Source organism: Macrosteles quadrilineatus, unplaced genomic scaffold (assembly GCF_028750875.1).
Source record: "Macrosteles quadrilineatus isolate MER2022 unplaced genomic scaffold, UCM_ALF_1.0 Scaffold_1__1_contigs__length_201487025, whole genome shotgun sequence".
In the NCBI taxonomy this organism is placed as follows: Eukaryota; Metazoa; Arthropoda; class Insecta; order Hemiptera; family Cicadellidae; genus Macrosteles; species Macrosteles quadrilineatus.
In genome coordinates, this window is record NW_026542594.1 from 29,971,799 (window position 1) to 29,991,282 (window position 19,484).

General features: G+C 35.0%; 1 protein-coding gene across 4 annotated transcripts in view; it reads left to right on the forward strand.

Moving 5' to 3' along the window:
- Window positions 1-825: 825 nt before the first annotated feature.
- The window catches only part of LOC129005958 (protein bric-a-brac 2-like), a 32,442-nt gene continuing 13,783 nt past the window's right edge, over window positions 826-19,484 (forward strand). Inside the window, exons 1-7 of one of the 4 annotated variants that reach the window (XM_054435019.1) lie at window positions 826-939; window positions 7,047-7,239; window positions 9,382-9,561; window positions 11,259-11,456; window positions 14,253-14,364; window positions 16,801-16,875; window positions 17,127-19,110. In XM_054435019.1, coding sequence (XP_054290994.1) covers window positions 7,054-7,239; window positions 9,382-9,561; window positions 11,259-11,456; window positions 14,253-14,364; window positions 16,801-16,875; window positions 17,127-17,638 — 1,263 coding nt within the window. In that variant the 5' untranslated portion in view covers window positions 826-939; window positions 7,047-7,053 and the 3' untranslated portion in view covers window positions 17,639-19,110. Of the gene's footprint in view, window positions 940-1,097; window positions 1,466-7,046; window positions 7,240-9,381; window positions 9,562-11,258; window positions 11,457-14,252; window positions 14,365-16,800; window positions 16,876-17,126; window positions 19,111-19,484 lie in introns of those variants that run through there. The other 3 variants (XM_054435011.1, XM_054435037.1, XM_054435028.1) reach the window with 3 other exon arrangements.

Below are 19,484 nucleotides of genomic sequence, written 5' to 3' on the forward strand. Positions count from 1 at the left end.
AATGAAAAATTAAATCGGTCCCGGGTCCAGGTCTTACCATGAGTACTACGGTAATAGCTTATTCCCTATATGGGAAATTCGCTAAAAAAACAATAAAACACTAGAATTAATTGGTATATATTTTTCTTTGACAAAAGAACACCATTTTAAAAATAATGATTAATTCATTGCAAAATCAACTTTCAGCATATATGCCTTTTTTATCAAAACAATCAATATTAAATATCATTCCTCCAGTTACACTAACAATTATAAATTTTGTAACTTTACCAACAGGTTTTAGTTTGTCCTAATCTGACAGGTCTGTGCAATTCAATTTAATTTGGCAGTTTGAAATCAAGTTTTACATATTAGTTATTTAAATTCCGAACAAAATGGCAGAACTTCCATTCCTGTAAAAATTACGGTTCAAAAGTTATTGTAAATTAAACCCCTAAAATAACAAATAATCTGATTTTAGGAGAAAGCCGATTGATAAAAAATTAATTTGTAAGGTATGGTCCTTGTAATTCTTAACAAAATAGTGCAATCTCTCATAGCTGTAAAAATTATTACGGTTTAGAAGTTATTGCAACTTTTGTGGTTTTAGCCTTTACCTAAAATATCATTACTCCCATAGCTTACACATGATAAAGGTTGTTGACAAGCTAATGGGAGAAAGTATGTATCAGATAGCGAGATAGCTGATAACGTTTATTTTATTTTGCTACTACAGTAGTTTACTTGTCGTCTGCTAGGTTTATTTTTATTATGGCATGGCTGGCTGTTGTAGGAGTCAGGAGTAGGGAAGAAGAAACTAACAAAACAACAACAACAGCATGTGAACTTGAATAAGGATGGGGGAATAGGGATACTGCATAATAATGATGATACAGTAATGATAAAGTACAATAATATTACACGAAAAATGCTATAACAAATTTAAAATCAGCTGAGGAGGTAGGTAAAGAGTAAAGGCAGTTGGTAGGGTATTCTATTGATTTAGGCTTCGGCTTCAGGCTGCCTCACAGTGGTATAAGGTTGGGAATATTTTTATTCCAAATTCTAAATTAAAATTATTCGAATTCGCTTACTTAGTTGAATTTACACCCCTAACTATGATGTTAAATTTCAATTATACGATCCTGCATATATTTTTGAACATATATCAAATTAGGTACTTTCAAGAACAAATTCTTTGATAAAAATATAATTTGGTTCCAAGCCGGGAATTTCCTTATTTTTAAGAAAGTTGTTGGCAACGCAACCTTGCAGCTTACCTTCATCTATTTTCTTCCCCCACCACTGTGCACTTGCTTAATGATGATGAGCTCAAATGTGGATGTAAGAAAAGGACCTGAAGAAATATCAATAAGTAAAAACTCGTCCAATATTAAGTGTTGTTGTTTTTTCTTTAAACTGAGGAATAATTTAAGTAGTATGTATCCCAGATTCGTTTAGCATCACAAGAAAAAGGAACTTGCAGGTAAGACGTAAACTTAAAATAAGATTTTAATCTCAGATGGCCTAGCCTACTTTCAAGGCTAATGATCTTTTTGGTCAAACAAACTGGGACATTTCAATGATCCCGCAGCTACCATTTTATCTCTTTCTTTATTCTTTGGTCCATATACAATTTTAACATAGGTAACCTTACTTTAATAATTGTAACATGATTGGGTTAAGTTATTATCCAATAATTAACTAAGATTGATAAGTTAGGCCTAAGTATGTACAACTTATGGTTGAGTAGCCTACCTACATAATCTTATGGAATTCAGACTGTTAATCCCAAGAAAACTGATGAACTTATACAGGCCTAGCCTACCTGAAACTATTTTGGTTCTATGCTGCCTCTTTTGTCAAATCCATGACAGGTCTAGTAGACAGTAGGTATGTCTAAGCATTCTGTTAAGTTAGCCTATTACATTTTTAAATCTTGAGAATGAATAAGTTAGAGCATAAACTTAGTTCGTGTTAGCGTTCCGGTAGTGAAGTCTGTCTGGTAATTATGTCGACCTCCAGTCAACGCTCTTATAAAAAAATATTTTGTTTTTTTAACTTAACACGTTACCTGTGCCAAGCCGGTCCAATCGGGTCGGCATAACCAGGTCGGATGGAATGACATGCCGACCCGATCGAGTCGACACCTCAGGAATGCAAGGTTTCACTTTTTGGCCGATAGATGGCCCTCACTGACATCTAGCGGCGATCAAGCGAACTACAACAGCAGAGTATTATCCCGTTCCTACTAGATAGCGTTGATTGAAGTTTCTGAGGATTCTACATATGGTTCAAACAAAAACGTTAACATGGTAAACGATCGGGTCGGCGTGGTTGTTTTTGATGGTTTTTCAACATTACTTACGGTACGATAAAAAAAATGACTATTTCGTGTAAAATAATAAAAATTGTACAAGTTGTTTTACTTTATGTATCATTGTTTCAATCATTCCTTGGAATACTGATAGATAACTTGAATTAGGCCTATTTGTTATTTTGATAAAGTTGTAAAAAATGTTTAGCCTACGGTACTCTAAAGTTGTTGCTGGGTTTGAAATAAAAAAAGTATTACAGAACAATCTTATTTATTGTATCAGTACATTAGGTAATAAACAAAAAACTTAACATGGCTCATTATAAATTTTTCGTTTCTGAAAGTTTAGCCTACTGCTGAAAAAAATACATTTGTAAAAGAATAAAAACGTATTGGGCCTACTTAGATTGAAAAAAATTTAAAACAATGTTACAGTTACCGGTAGGCCCTACCTTCTTGTGTTCCTGCGTCTTTAGTCTACTTGTGAATGTTCATATAACAGTTCTTGCATAAGTAAGGCTTATCGGGGCACATATTGCAGAATGTTGTTATGTTACCTTTTTCAACTTCTTTGCTGCCTGCCGTCTTCCTTCATTCATCACTCTTTTGTAACACAGTTTACAGTTCTTTCTCGATCGCCTTCTGTTTTTTCCTTCTCCAACAAATGTCTCAGACACGGATAATAGTAATGGCCAGTTTGTCATACGGGTTCTACAGCAGCATCTTGAATATCCAGGAGAGCATACACTATTTTTTCCCTGAATGAAGTGATAGAGTCCGGTTTTTTTTTTACCGCTAGTACCACTTACATTTTCCTTAATAAGCAAGCCAGGCATTTACTACGGCAGTACCTAGGAACAGTTCTTCTGCAATTTTGTGGTACCAACACATTGATTTACGGATGACAGTGCTATATGATGCCATTTGGTCAGACAAATCGATTCCCATTTTTGCCTGTTATATCGCACTACGCTCATGGGCTTCAGTAGGTATGGAGTTACCCTGTCTGGTTTTTTCCTGTGTCTTCAAAACCTGCAGGATGTTTTGTTGACATCATGCGAACTTCCCGCTTATCTACCCATCTGGTGTAGACTGTTCCATTGGGATACTCCAAACAGTGCATCTGTCCTGGTTCCAGCTTCACATTTGGAGGGAATAGTTTTCTTGTGGGGAAACCAAGCCCGATTAGCAGTCATAGTTCCAACTACATGTGTGTTGCGTGCTAAGAGTATATTGGACAAATCTATGCAAGTGTAAAAGTTGTCTAGATGTATAATGTGTGACCTTTGTCCAAATAATCAGCCATATGATCCATTACAACGGAAGTAGCTAAGGTCAAGCCATCATCTACTCCAGTCCCCTTCCCCATGTATATATTCTTCTTCAAAGTATAGCCTCTTGTGTCACACACTTTGAATTTCTTTACCCCATATATACGCAGGTGGCAGCAAAAGGGCGCAAACAATACGGCTGTGGCAAGTTTATGCAGGAAAGTGTGATATTGCCAACTTTGCAAAGTAAAATTGCCTTCAGCAGGTCCATTCGACGTGTTTCCCGATTGGGTTGGCAGCTATTTATTTTAGTGATTTTTTTCTAAAAAATGGTAGGTAGTGCCGCCGACCCGAATGGTTAAAAACTACCCCCACCCATAAATATAATAATTATGATTCAAAACATCATATATTAACCCATAAAAGTAAATAGAAACAATATTAGTGAAATTTTACATAAAATAAAGTTCTACAATACTGTGAAGAGGCTGAATATCAAGGTGGCAGTTAACGTGTTAATCTGTTAGATTTGTAGCGCTGATTCCAAAAATGATAGTCAATTTTTACGGAAAAGCACCGTTTTCCTGGAAAAACGGAAGACACATTTTTCAAAAAATCCACGTTGTTGCTAGGGCCTACCGGTACTCAAAGTTTGCGGAATTTCACGACAAATTCAACATTGTTTTTTTCATTACGATCCAACATCTAATAACTTTACAAAAGCCCGCCAACTGTTTGTAACGCTGAAAACGGAAAACACATTTTTGTCCAAAAGTCATACTCAATTTGTGCGGAATTCATGATGAATTCAACGGTGTATTTTCCATTACGATCCAACAACCAATAACTTAACCTTGCAAAACCCAGCAAAATGGGTAGTTTGAACTTACTTTCCAGTTAAAGGGAACATTCAATACTAAGCCGGGTTTACACTATGTAGCAGAACCTGCTACATAGCAGATTAGTGTTTTAACCTCTAGCAATGTTAGGATAGACTACAACATTTGCTAGAAGAAGAAAAAGTAACTTCAAAAGTGCTACATAACACTGCTATATATGTAGCAGATCCTGCTAAGATATCAAAAATTGTGCTATCCATTAGGAGTCGGTAAAGATCAAAAGAAATACAGTACATGCTACATCAACATTGCTAACTTATATATGTAGCAATGTTATTCAAATATTTTTCATCTATCATCTACTATATGTAGCAAATTTTCATCAGTTTACGGTTGTAGCCTCCTGTGTACGGACGTTTTTCTCGGCTATCTTTGTTTACAATGGAAGGACTTAAAATTGACAGTGCGTGAGATTGGAATGTTATAAATTTATGTTATAAAATGAAATGTTATAAATTATAAACTTAATTAAACTGTTCCATGTAGGCTACAATCGGCGTTGTGGTTATACATTATACGTGTTTGAAGCTACCGTCGCGCCACTTGTGTGAACCTGGCAATAACTCAGCAATAAGTAGTGCGCGTGCCTTAAAAATCTATTGCTAGCCGTTTTGCGGGAAAATACGGACGCGAACCATGTTACAGATAATGCCAACAGATAGAGGACACTTTAAATAACGGACACGACAGTATCAATATCATGTACCCAGGGAGTAAATTAGGGGGGGTAAAGTCAGCATTAAGTAGTAGGCGGGCCCGATAAAATCTATTGCTGGACGTTTTCCGGAAAAATACGGCCGTGAACCATTTTACCAATAATGTCAACAGATAGAGGACACGTTAACGGACACGACAGTATCAATATCATGTACCCAGGAAGTAATTTAGGGGGGTAAAGTCAGCAAAAAGTAGTAGGCAGGCCTGATAAAATCTATTGCTGGCCGTTACCCGAAAAAATACGGCCCCAAACCATATTACCAATAATGTCAACAGATATAGGACACTTTAACGGACACGACAGTATCAATACATGTACCTAGGGGGTAATTTAGGGGGGTAAAGTCAGCAATAAGTAATAGGCGAGCCTAATAAAATCTATTGCTGGCCGTTTGCGGGAAAGTACGGCCACAAACCATATTACCAATAATGTCAACAGATAAAGGACACTTTGACGGACACGACAGTATCAATATCATGTACCCAGGTAGTAATTTAGGGGGGGTAAAGTCAGCAAAAAGAAGTGCGCGCTCCTTAAAAAACTATTGCTGGCCGTTTCCCGGAAAAATATGGCCGCGAACTATCTTACCAATAATGTCAACAGATATAGGACACTTTAACGGACACAACAGTATCAATATTATGTACCTCGGGGGTAATTTAGGGGGGTAAAGTCAGCATTAAGTAGTAGGCAGGCCTGATAAAATCTATTGCTGGCCGTTTTCCGAAAAAATAGGGCCGCGAAGTCGCGAACCATATTACCAATAATGTCAACAGATAGAGGACACTTTAACGGACACGAAAGTATCAATATCATGTAAATGGGGAGTAAGTTAGGGGGGTAAAGTCAGCAATAAGTAGTAGGCAGGTCTGATAAAATCTATTGCTGTAGACGTTTTCCGGAAAAATACGTCCGCAAACTATATTACTAATAATGTCATCAGATAGAGGACACTTTAACGGACACGACAGTATCAATATCATGTACCCAGGAAGTAATTTAGAGGGGTAAAGTCAGCAATAAGTAGTGTGCGCGCCTTAAAAAATCTATTGCTGGCAGTTTTCCTAAAAAATACGACCGCGAACCATATTACCGATAATGTCAACAGATAGAGGACACTTTGACGAACACGACAGTACCAATATTATGTACCCAGGGAGTAATTCAGGGGGGATAAAGTCAGCAATAAGTAGTGGGCGCGCCTTAAAAAATCTATTGCTGGCCAAAACTAGGTGCAGTAATAGAAGCAAACAGTAATAAATAGTAGAGATATAAGAAGCCATTAACAATATGGCTACACTTCCTTTTAAAGGCCTAATAGCTTTCCTCCCCATAGGGAAATTCACTAAAAGCTACACCTATCCCTCCCCCACTAGCTCACAACTCTCCGCTCATTTGCAACCATCAGTTGTTGTATCACCTTTAAAAACCATTGGATGTCATGTTAAACGTTCAATAATGTGTATTTTTATAATTGACTTGTTATTATAGGAAGCTTATTTTTATTTAATTCATTTATTTATTATTTTCTAAGTTGAATTCCAGGTATTTAAAACATTTAAATATTAAAGAAATTAAGTCTAAATCATTTCATATATGTTTTAAAATGTCAATGTGTACAAACTGGTTTATCTTGTGGACTAAAAATAAATGTAGTTTAATAACTTCATTTAATCTACTCTTATTTCAGTGTGTTAATAAGTAGACTGATTTTTAATCATTCTACATGAAAACTGAGGTTCTGTCATCAGCTTCAAGGTAGTCCTATATCAATTTCTACTTAAAATGATTAATAGCAAGAGAAAACATTCTGATTATATTCTCTTTTTAACATAGTTCTAACAATATTTTTACTGTTTCAGGGGGGAGATGTCTGATGATCAACAATTTTGTCTTCGATGGAACAACTTCCAAACAAATTTCACCTCTCAGTTTAAAGCTTTAAGAGTAGATGAGGATTTTGTTGATGTTACGTTGGCATGTGAAGGAAAGCGAATCAAGGCTCACAAATTAGTTCTTTCAGCATGTAGTCCATATTTTAAAGAACTTTTTAAGGTGTGTAAATTTTTGTAACTGTATCCATAATTTTCTAAACAAAGTGTGCTAGATTAGTTGTGATTTTGATCCCTAAATTTTATATTTTAATATAGGTGATCCAAACTGTAATAGGCTATTAAAAATTAAAACTGACAAAAAAACTCATAAAATATTTAAGAAACATTTTATTTCAAAAAGTACATTTTATGGAACATTAAAGAATCCAGGTGTTTTATGATAAACCTCAGTGTATTGGTGTAGTCTATCATAAAACAATATGTTAAAACAAAACTATAAGGCGATGTAGAGCTAAAGTTATCTTAGCTAAAGCTAAAGCTTTAAGTTATCGTCCAAAAATAGAACAGACAATGTTTAAAAGACATAGGCCCTACTTTGACAAAACTCTTATTTAAACATTATAGTGAGTTAATCATCATTTCATTCTTCATAGCGAGAAGTAGGTGTTATCACCCTTTACAGTTTAGGCTATGTGCATGAATAGTACCTATACCTGTGTGAGGCTTGTCGAACTAATCCTGTATGATTTCAGTAGGAATTCATGCTTCCCAAGGTAATTCATGATATATGCCATTTTGGGGGAAAAAATGCTCCGTAAATTTTAGAGCTCTGACTGATTTCGACAAGCCCTTTTTGTAGACGACTTTCTGGAATACAAAGAGACCAGAAACCAGCTGCTTTTAGTGCATTGTGGCAAACAAATTTTTGATTTGGATTGTGAATAGCAAACCTGCTGCATATATGCAAATGTAGATATCTAAACAGTCGCAAATAGGATAAAAGAGGTTTCTTTTACATGTTAAATCATTTATAGACAGTTACAAATTGAATTTTGTCAAGTCCATAACTAGTAAAAAAATAGACTTTTAAAATATACTTTTAATTATATATTTAAATAGATGTTAAAAATTATCAATACTAAGATGTAGTATCCATCAAAGTCCTACCATTTTGAGAACAGAATATAGAATAATCTAGGTTAAGCTTACAAACCTTTCCTGTCCCCATAGTTGAAACAGTAGAAGGTCAATCACACACTAAAAGAATAATAGGCCCTAAGGACGCGTTGCAGAAAGTCAACAGTCCCGGAAGGTCAAATAATTTATACCTGTGCCGCTAGGTCAAAAACTACAATGTTTGCAGTGTCTGTAGATCAAAAATCCCAGTAAGTCAAATAGTACAGTCCGAGCTAAAAACGTAGTATATGTTAAAGCAATTGACTTATTGGGAATTTGACCTAATGCAACAGCAGTTTTAATATAACGAAATAAGATAAAATATAAGTTCAGTTTCGCTGAGTCAACAGTGCCGGAAGGTCAAAAGTATAATCTGTTCAAAACAACGATAGTCCTCTCGACGCATGACTTCAATAATTTCGTGTTTTGGTGTACTTTAAGTTGTGCTAAAATTTTTAAAATTGGCACAGAGCTTCTTGGTTAGACTACATTATAACTCATAAAATAGTTCTGCAATTAAATGGATCTCCTTTTACAAACGTATATAATAACCAGAAATTTTCAGATCGTCCTTGCGTGTATTTCATGCCACAAATTTTGACGAAAGGCTTTTCATTACATAAACTATACCTATTTACAGTGTTGATCAAACAGTTGGCAAGAAGCATTAATAGATAAGCTATGTACCAAATATGATAATTTTAGCTCTATTCTAATTATGACAAAACACGAAGTAACTAAAAGCGAGTTTTGTTGGTTTAGCAAGCGTTGCAGGAGGTCTACTTTACACTAAATCGACGTTCACTTTTATTGCTTTTGATCTTCCGGCACTGTTGACTCAGCGAAACTGAACTTGTATTTTACCGTATTTCGTTATATTAAAACTGCTGTTGCATTAGGTCAAATTCCCAATAAGTCAATTGCTTTAACATAGACCACGTTTTTAGTTCGGACTGTATTATTTGACTTTCTGGGACTTTTGATCTACAGACACTGCAAACATTGTAGTTTTTGACCTAGCGGCACAGGTATAAATTATTTGATCTTCCGGGACTGTTGACTTCCAGCAACATTCCCGGCCCTAACTACCTCCCAGATGGTAATAGGTTAAAACTGAATCATAATGGCAACCATTTTATGTGTAGCTATGGTGCTTACAATTATACTCACAAAAGATTGATTGCAGGGTAATCCTTGCAAGCATCCAATCATCTTCATGCAGGATGTGGAGTATGAACATCTGATGAATTTAGTGGAGTTCATGTATGCAGGACAAGTGAACATCTGCCAGACCAAGCTACCCAACTTCCTGCATACAGCAGAGTCCTTGCAAATACGGGGATTGTCTGCCCAGTCCCAGAACAAAGTGAGTTGCAACCAGTGTATGTGGCAATGTACCTAAGCTTTTAGGAATCTCACAAATGCCTCCAGCAGGCTAATAGCTATGATGTTAGTTTAGAATTTATAGAAATCTAAATTAAAATTCATTTCCATTCTAGCTCCTGAGCTGTTGTATTCAATAATAAATAGGTTACATACCTTATAAATCCGACAAACAGCTCATTTTGAAATTAAGGTTGTTTACATGTTTTGGCTTGTATCGGCCATTGTCAAAACATTGTCAGAAATCTAAAGATCATTAAGATCTTGTAAATATTCATCAATAACAACCCTCGACGCCAGGTATGTGCCAAGCGTGCACTCACTGAAAACCAATAGTGTAGATGGTTACTTGTTTATACGGCAAGCAAGAAATATTTGGGCTTATAGGTTCTTGTACCAAGTGCACGACTCTCTTTAGTTAGCGATTAGCAATACAAATAACTCAGATCAATACTTGAGGTTTGGTGAGTAGTGTCTCCTGCAAATATTAGGTACAAAACAATAAAAATATATAAGAGTTTGAATAAAAGGAAGTAACTGTGCACATAGAGTTCAAGTATAAATGAAAAATTGAAACCAATTCTTTTCACTTATTTTCGTTAATGTACTGTTTGTTTAACATTTATGCAATTTAATTATCTCATAATAGCATTGACTATAGCCTACACAGAATCTATCTGTGTATAGTCAATGATAATAGTAAGATTTTCTATAGGAAATTCAAGCGTACTCAGATACAAGGTGTGTTATTGAGCGGAGCGAGCGAAGCGAGCGTAGCTCTTTGGGATCAACTTCAATGCAACAAATAAAGCAACATCACTCAATAACGGCAGAACACATTTCAGCTAAACTTAACAAGATTACTTAGACTAATAGTGAGATGGTTAATAAACAAACAAATTTCAATTAGATAATGCTAATGCAATTTAAAACGAACTTAAAATTTCCAAATTTTAACATTAGGCTTATGGGACTAAAGTAGCCATATGACAGTTTTTTGTTTACAAGAAAAATGTAAACAAGAGAACCAGTGACTACTTTCTTGGGAACCTATTTGTGTTGCCAGCTGATCAGAAACAGCCAATGTTAGAAATCAGGATTTAATAAGCGATATATTGAACCGAATCGAAATCGATATTTAATCCGATAATACATCACAGGTTATATCATAGACTAACCAACGTTTTATCTATGGTTATATTATGTTGAATTACATCGACGGTGCAGTAAGTTATTACACTTATTAATAAAACGCAGATTGAACACTGGTCTAATTTAGGCATGTGGGGAAGGTAGGTCGGGGGTTATGAGTATTCGTGACTACATGTTTTGAAATAAGGTTAGATTTGGGAGGTAAAGTGTAGGTTATAGCGAGTATGTTTTATCTATGGTTATAGGTAGGTGATCGAGTTGTTTATTTGTGTTGCACCAAATAAACTGATAATATTTTCCTGGTCAAAACTACTATAATGCACTTTTGGAAGAGGTATCTGAATAACAAGATGTAGTAAAAACAAGTCTGAATTATTATAATTTTAATCAATAAAACCAGCATCTATTGATTTTTTACATTTAGTTACTTTTATACAAATATCAAATCACGTTTGTTCCGCTCAACTGGCTTTCACCTCTCTGAAAGCAACCCTAGTGTTAATTTTCTGTTAATCACTATTTTTGCAGCTACCTCAAACCTCAGAAGATAGGTCCGAAGAGCTGAGGCCAGGGCCCTCGCTGGGTGATAGTCCGGACATGGAGTCCCGGGGGAGTTCCCCGGATCAGGCTCTGGATGAGGAGGGAGAGGGAGAGACAAGTCTCCCCTCCAAACGACTCAGAGAATCTACCTCATATAATGATGTACCTACAACAGCGCTCATAGAGGTTAGTAGGTTGGTCTTGAGTTGTAATGTAGTTCCATGTGCTAAGGAGGAGGTGCAATTACTCGAGATGCAAATAATTTATATGGCAAGTCCATGTCTCAGTGTTTGTCTCTTGATGCATATAAAATATATGGCAATGGCATGTATCTTTCCAAACCGAATCCGACCCGATTTTTCGGATATCTGCACACCTCTAGTTTTTAGTTTTGTACCTGGATGATAAGCTAACTGCCTATAATCTCGTCTCGAAAATATCCCGTTAGTATTTCAATCCCGCCCGATGCTTCGTGATAAAAAAATCTCAAAGTTTTGGGTCTTGTCCATCACTATAAAATACGCTGTGTCTGTGTACAAGAAGATTATCTCTGTATAGGCTATACAGGGTGAATAAAAAGTCAAGACTCCCCCATCTAATATTTTTCTAAGTTAGAACACAGTATAGACTTCTTGTACACAGACACGGGGTATTTTACTTGCAGAACTTCACATACCCGGCTATCAGTACTGTGGACCTGGATCGAATTTAAGGAAGAGATAAACAAGATGTGATCCAGGCATAAATAAATTGGATGCTGCATGCAAAAACCACAATATAGCATACTCAAGATCGAACTATAGTAAAATATACACAGATACTCTTTTGGTGGTCGTGCAAACTTAGTGCTATTTGATTTTATGATTTTGAAAATTGTTAGTGTGCCCAAAAAATGAGGGATTATGGGCTCAACTGGAGATTACTCTATATAGAAGATATATTAACCATTAAACATTACCAATTTAATTTTTAACAGTATGATTTAAATTGGCATTCTGTTAATTACGTTTTTTTAACCTGCCCTTATGACAGTGTGTATCTGGATCCGGATCCAAAGGTCCGGATCCGAATTTTTCAAGATCCGGATCCGGTACCAACATTTTCTTGGATCCGCCCATCACTAGTTATCTATATATATGAAATCCAATGTTTGTCCTTTATGTGTTACTAAACGACCAACTGATGGAAGATGAAACTTTAGAAAAGTAAATAAGGACTACAAAACGATCAGTTTTATTAGCCACATTAAGTAATATGTTATGGTTTTATGGTTCCATTTCCCAGTTGACGAAGCCAATATTGACAGTTGACATGATTAGGGTTGGACGAGTCTCTAATTTTCGGGAAATTTTAAATCTCGTTCTGCGAGACGAGATTCTATTTTGGTCAAGATTTTTTCAAGACGAGATTTAAAAAAAATATTTTAATTTAAAAAGTTTTAAATATTAAAACTAAAAAAAAAGTTGCTTGCTAAATAAAGGTGTTTTTATTTAATTAACTAGCTAGGTACCCGCGGGCTTTGCCCCGTTTAACTTCATAAGTGAGCTCGTTCGTATGGCTCAATCCCGTCCTGGTTGAAGTTCGTTTGCTATGCTCACTCACCTTTAGGTTGCCTTAAGGTTAGCTCGTTCGCTACGCTAACTCGCCTCCAGGTTGAAGTTTGTTTGCTACGCTCACTCACCTTTTGGTTGCAAATTAGCTGTTGTCATAAATAAAAAAAAAATAATAGTGCTGCACCCTGTTGGTAATCCTTGTAACTTTAATTCTATTGAACATCATAGAACAGAACCAACTTGTTTAATTGAAACAGCTGTTAAGATTCATTAATTCCATTTAAATATGGGGGCAGAAGTGGAAGAGGCAGAAGATCGAGAGAGATGGAAAGCAGTTGTTGGTGCGGCCAAATCCCGCCTTGGGCATAAATGGCCATGGGAGTGAGTGAGTGAGTGAGTAAATATGAGTACTCATAAGGTTAACATGGGAAACTCCAGAGCCACTGGGGCGGAGCCCTTTTGACGGATCTGCACCAAACTTCACACAAACCATCCACAACCATCCCCAAAAAATTCCCGAAATTTCGGGACCTGTCCATCCCTAGTTTTGTTTAAGTTATTACATCATGAAACTGTTTTTAATATAAAATAAAAACTAAAAATTCTTTCAAATCAAATAAAAATCTGGTTTATTAAACCCCAAAACATAACTAAACACCTTGGTTTTATGAATCGTCAGTTTCTGAAGGAGCGGTACCCGAAGTTGTCTTGTGCGCTCTAGCGGCACAACCATCACAACTAGCTAGTTTTCTGCCATGTTGTCGCTAGTAGTTGATACTCAAGCACACATCATTAGAATTTCAAGATGCGCTGTTTTAGGCAGTAGGCCTACTGGGCATGACCACTGGTGGGGCGCATCGACCAGTGGTTATGTCAGAAACAATGGCAGGTTGACATGTACCACGTAATACCAGGTTTTATTAGCATAATTCATTTCTCATTTTGTTACGAAAACAGTACCACTGAATGTAGGCTACAATAGATTAATTTTGTTTTTTTTTGGAAGTTTGTAGTAGTACATTCATTTACTTTTTACTATTTACCGAAATTCTACTTGTGTACCACCGGTGGTGCATGTCAGAGCGAACGTGAAGTGGATCCAGAAGTTTTATTGGAAGAAGAACTATTTACGTATATAGGTGTTAAAATCCAAACTAAGGTCTCGATGAATTTCTCTGAACCTTGATAATTTATTCACTAAGCAGAGATTGTAAATTGAATTTGTAAAAATATAAGATATAGGTGGTAAAACTTTTTGAGATATGTAGGCAAATCTGTTGATTTTAAAGGTACTATGATTCTGTAGGGATCTGAAAACTCACAAAGTAACTAACTTGTCATTTTGTTCTTAAACACAATGACTATCTAAAGTAGCTGTCTATTTGTAAACTGATTATTCTATCTAGTTACAGTGTTGCTTATTTTTTAGACAAAAATGGAACCTATGGATTACTATAGTGATGGCGAGATCCAACCTACCACTTCCCACAACTCAATGTTAGACCACCCTGTTGGGGCCAGCCGCGGGTATACAATGCAAGGTAGGTCAGGAAACAATTCTCTCTACCTTCTGTCTAAATGGTATATATTTTTCTTAATATTATATCCGGTAGTTTTTTGGTTGGATATAATTTCCAGAAAACGAACTTAATCATCAAAGCTTTGAACTAGTTTTTTTCTACACTACTTTAAATCATAAAATATAATACTTGAGTGCCAAATACAATTTTTCAAAAACTATAATTATGATATCAGTGTATGTACAATTTAAATGGAAACTCTTATGGTTGGTTTAACCCTCTACTGGTGACTTTGATTTCAAAACACGAGATGTGACTCACAGAGTTTCTGTCCAGGTAATGAAGTCATAGACTTGTATTGTAAATAAAAATGTCCTGATTCCACAATCTATCAAATTTTGATACCGAAGCCATTTTAAAAATTGATCAAAGTTGGATCAATTATACTACTCTAACCCCTGTCTTTGTCCGAAGTAGTTTTGAGATAATTGGGTGTTTTTGAAGTAAATAAAAATGTAAAGAAGTAATGAAAAATTCTAACTAGGCAATTCATATCAAAGACCTTCCAAACACATTAAATAAATACCATATCAAATGTAAACGAAAATCTTAACAAACAAATGTCAAAACAAAAATTGTAGTATAACTAGAGGTTTACCAGCCTAAGATTTGTTATCAAGCCAAGCTCGAGGTAATATTGAGATCTTTTCCTGCGGTTTTGGAAACATCTTCCATGATTGCTGCAAAATTATGAATATCTTCTTAGGTCACAGAAACATCATCAATGTCTTCCGCCATTGCAGCAGAATCCTGAATTTCCCGCACTGGTAACAGATACATCATCATTGACTTCCGATGGCAGGAAAATATTGAACATCTCCTGTAGTGATGGAAACATCACTATTGTCTCTTGCGATAGCGGCAAAATCATAAACATCTCCCGCAGCTGTGTAGATATAAAATCATCCACAGTCGCTACAAAATCCTAAATTTCTCCATTGGTCACAGAAAAATCATCACGTATTCCACGATCGCAGCAAAACCTCAGAATATCACCTGCGGTCACTGGATCATTATTATCATCATCTTTGTCTATTACGGTCTCGGAAAAATGAACACCTGGTCGTGTAGATCATCGTCTTCCGTGACTATGGAAACGTTTTCGTGGTCATCGAGCGTACATTTTTGATCCAGCGATCTGCACAGACATGTTGAGTGGCATGGGTATCGATGTCCAAGAATATATGATATCAAGAATCAGTATCGCCGGAAGAAAGACTCCTCTCAAGAGTTAAAGAAAAAATGTTAGCCCGTTTTAGTAAATAACAATTAAATCATGAATAAATTTGATTTTGAGACTATTTACTATATAAGATATAGTTACTGTTCGTAAAGTTGTTGGTTAGTAAATAATAAATATCCATTACAAACCTCATTGACTTGTCCATACTGAAATGTATATCCCATCTACAGGTTGTTCAAAAAAGGTGGGGACATAATTTACGTAGTGGTTTCTTAGGTCAAAATAAGGAAAAAATCAAGATTAAAACTTTTTCCAGTATCGCTTTGTGAACCAGATATCCGCTTTTTTTTTCATAAACATTTTTATCTTTGGATAGTTCTAACCGATACTCATGAAACTTGGTATGTATAAGAAGGTCGAAGAGACCCTTGTAAAAAAATAATAAATCGTAATACAATTCAAAATTTCTAAATGGCGGAAATTTAAATTTTGTTCATAACTTAAATTAGTAAAAGATGGCTGATTTCATGGGAAATGTCAAGAACACTTTTCTTAAGCAATTGAAATTATCTATCAAACGAAACCAATTTCAAAAATATAGAATAAAATTAAAATAACTGAAATATTGCAATTTTTATTTGTAAAATCAGGGAAAATTAGGTGCAACCTGGCTCGTTCTGGCTCGTTATCCTTATTTTACCTCATTTTACAACAAAAAAATTGTGTTATTTCAGTTATTTTTTATTTGATATTTTTGAAATTTATGTCGTTTGATAGGAAGTTTAAAATGCTAAAAATTGTTTCTAACATAGGTATCTTTCATCTTAACACACATACCAAGTTTCATAAAGATTGGTTTGTACGATCATCTAAAGATATAAATGTTTGTGTAAAAAATATATAAAAGCGGATATCTGGTTAAGCGATTTTGGAAAAAGTTTTTCCCTCGATTTTCTCCTTATCTTGACTTAAGGAATCACAACGTAAATAAGGACATTCCGCCTTTTTTTAACACCCTGTTCAAGGACCAGTTGAAACCAATTGGTTTACCATGTAAACTGTTTACAATGAAAAAAAAACACTTGCCTGTCGACCAACAGGTTTGGTGTTTCACACTACTTTGATATGCCATGAGTTAAAAATCATTCTTGAACTTCTAAAGAGTCAAATAAATTATTTTCATCAAGGTTCTGATAACTTTGTTTGTTTTGTAGGAACGTTTGATGCTGCAGCAAGTATCTCAGCGCAGATCTCACAACTACACGAGGCCTCTCAGGAACAGATGCAAGGTGAGTTGTAACACTTTTGCATGTCAAGGCAAGAGAATGCTGTCTGCACTCTGCACTGTCACCCACCTCTTGAAACAACACTATCAAGTCGGCCAATACTGTAAATGGCATTCTCGTCCTATTCAACACACAAAAACCATTTTCTGATATGAAAAGTACAAAGCTTAAACTTCCACTATGGTACCGTATTTAAAAAATCTGTATAATATTGATTCTGACGATAATTGTTAAACACTCGGTGTATGTTACAGATGTGGGTGACAAGTGCAAATCACAAGGATCGGTCCTCCCCGTTGTCCCCGTCCCCACTCCCCAAGTCAGTGACCCCTGCAAGCCCCATTCTCTGGATCCCCGTCCTTGCCCCGAGTGTGGTCGCATCTACAGCAACATCTCCAACTTGCGTCAACACATTCGGTTGATACATTACCCTGAATGTATTACTTGCCCTCTATGTTACAAGCCTTTCAAAAACAAACTCTATCTACGCCGCCACGTCATGAGCTACCACGAAATCAATCTACCGAATCAAAATGACCGTAGGTACAAATATGCTAATGCTGTCAATAACTCTGTGCCGGTATTCACCTCCAAATCTGAAGCACCGGAAGGTTTTCATGACCGTAAAGCTACCACCAATACCAAACGTTCTTGCATGACGGACTCTATGGCAACTCAGAATAATTTTGGGTTTTCAGATGTAAGCAGAATTGTTGAGGGGGTTAAGAATTTGACTGAATCAAAAGTTCCTAATTTAGGGTTATAAGTGTACTTTAGTATTGTGCAATTACTATAGCTTTAGCAATAGAATGGCTTTATTTGCCATTGAATGAAACACATTATTATACAATCCTTGTTATTAATACGGTCATCGAGCATTGTAATTTGCTGTATAACAGTATTGTCAAATATTGCTTAATGTCATTATACTAAAACTAATGTATTAGGATGCCATGTATTGATATAGTCTGATAAAGTAGATACCGTACTAGGATGTAGGTGACACTATGTTTTATAAACTTTCTATGATAAGAATCTAAGCAGAAATCAAAATATTTTCAAACTCAAGTATTAAATTTATATATTTGAGCCAAACCTTTACCATTGAATATTGGATACTGAAGTTATATTAATAGTCAAAGCCTTGACATAAGGAATTTGAGGGGACTAAACAATAAGTTCTAACCAAAAATTTGTTAAAATGAGATTAACTCGATTGAATATTTTGAGTGGTTATATTGCTGTATAGAGGTGCACAATAAAACAATAATAATTATCATCTGTAATGCTACTAAAGTTAACCATCCTAAAATACATAGGTAAACTAACTGTATGAAGAATAGAAAACAAAGATGACTAATTGAAGTTTCTCAGTCTGAATTACAGAGAGATGAATCAGGTTCCGATAAGAAAATGTACTGTTTTTCTATTAGAGTTACATTTTGCTATATTATAGCTTTTACTTTTAAAATGTTATATAGAGGTAAATTTATTTTGCTACAGTTCATAATAATGTTCCTCTCACTGATGTTTCAACCAGACTTTTTCTTAAAAAATATAGATGTGAATTCCATTGAATATTATGGCCGGTTCTAGGAGATTTATGAAAAATCATCTTTATATCAAGGTTCAACATACATTTTGCAAACAACTCTTAGTCCTTCACTTTAGTTGTTGTCTTTTACATAGCATTGTAGTTATACTTTAATTTTAAGTTTTGATATACCACTGTATAATGTTTTTAAACATTTTTATATTATTTGTCGTATTTTATATGTTTTTTTATTGTTTGGTAGAAATACAGACGAATAGCCTAATTTATAATAGTTTATAGATAGGACATAGTGCAATTGAATTTCTACAAGATTGAACAATATTTATGCTGTACATAGATGTTGAATATTAAACCTCCCATATGCATCACAGATTGAGTGGTTCCTGTTTGCTTTATATTTATTTTTATGTTTTGCCACCGAAGGTCTTGACTAATCCTTGCTCTTGTTATTAAAGTTTGGACATGCCTGATATATCAATGATTAAAATCAGAATCATACCTCAATCCTTTTTCATTCTACTATTGTATGCTATTACAATTTATTATGACATGCTGACGTTTTGGTTTTCTATATCATCAATGTATCAATTTACATTAACAATCAACAATTTGAACTAAGTATGTCACAGACAAACAGTCATCTAAAATATCTCATTATGTTTTGTAAGTTTTAAGTAATAAACAATCACAAAAATTACAACCCTTGTTATTTATTTCCATGATAAACTGATATGTTTTGATAGCATTGAATAGTATTTGTTAACATGTTTTATATGGATTTTTTTTGTTCCAAAGAAACCAAACAATTAAGTAGACTACAATAATAGAATAGAGTGACCTTAGATCTTACATCAATTTTATAAAGTTTTTGGTACATGTTTGTGTCATAGATTCTTTCGTCTACTCACAATTTTTAAATGCGTTTTGGGCACGCCGATGCACTGATTGGTTGAACGTCTTGCATCACTTTGATTAGTAAAACATTTCAAACCAGTTAAATTGAAACAAAGAGAATAATTGTTATAGGAACCCACTAGCGATGTGTCAAAATCGAATC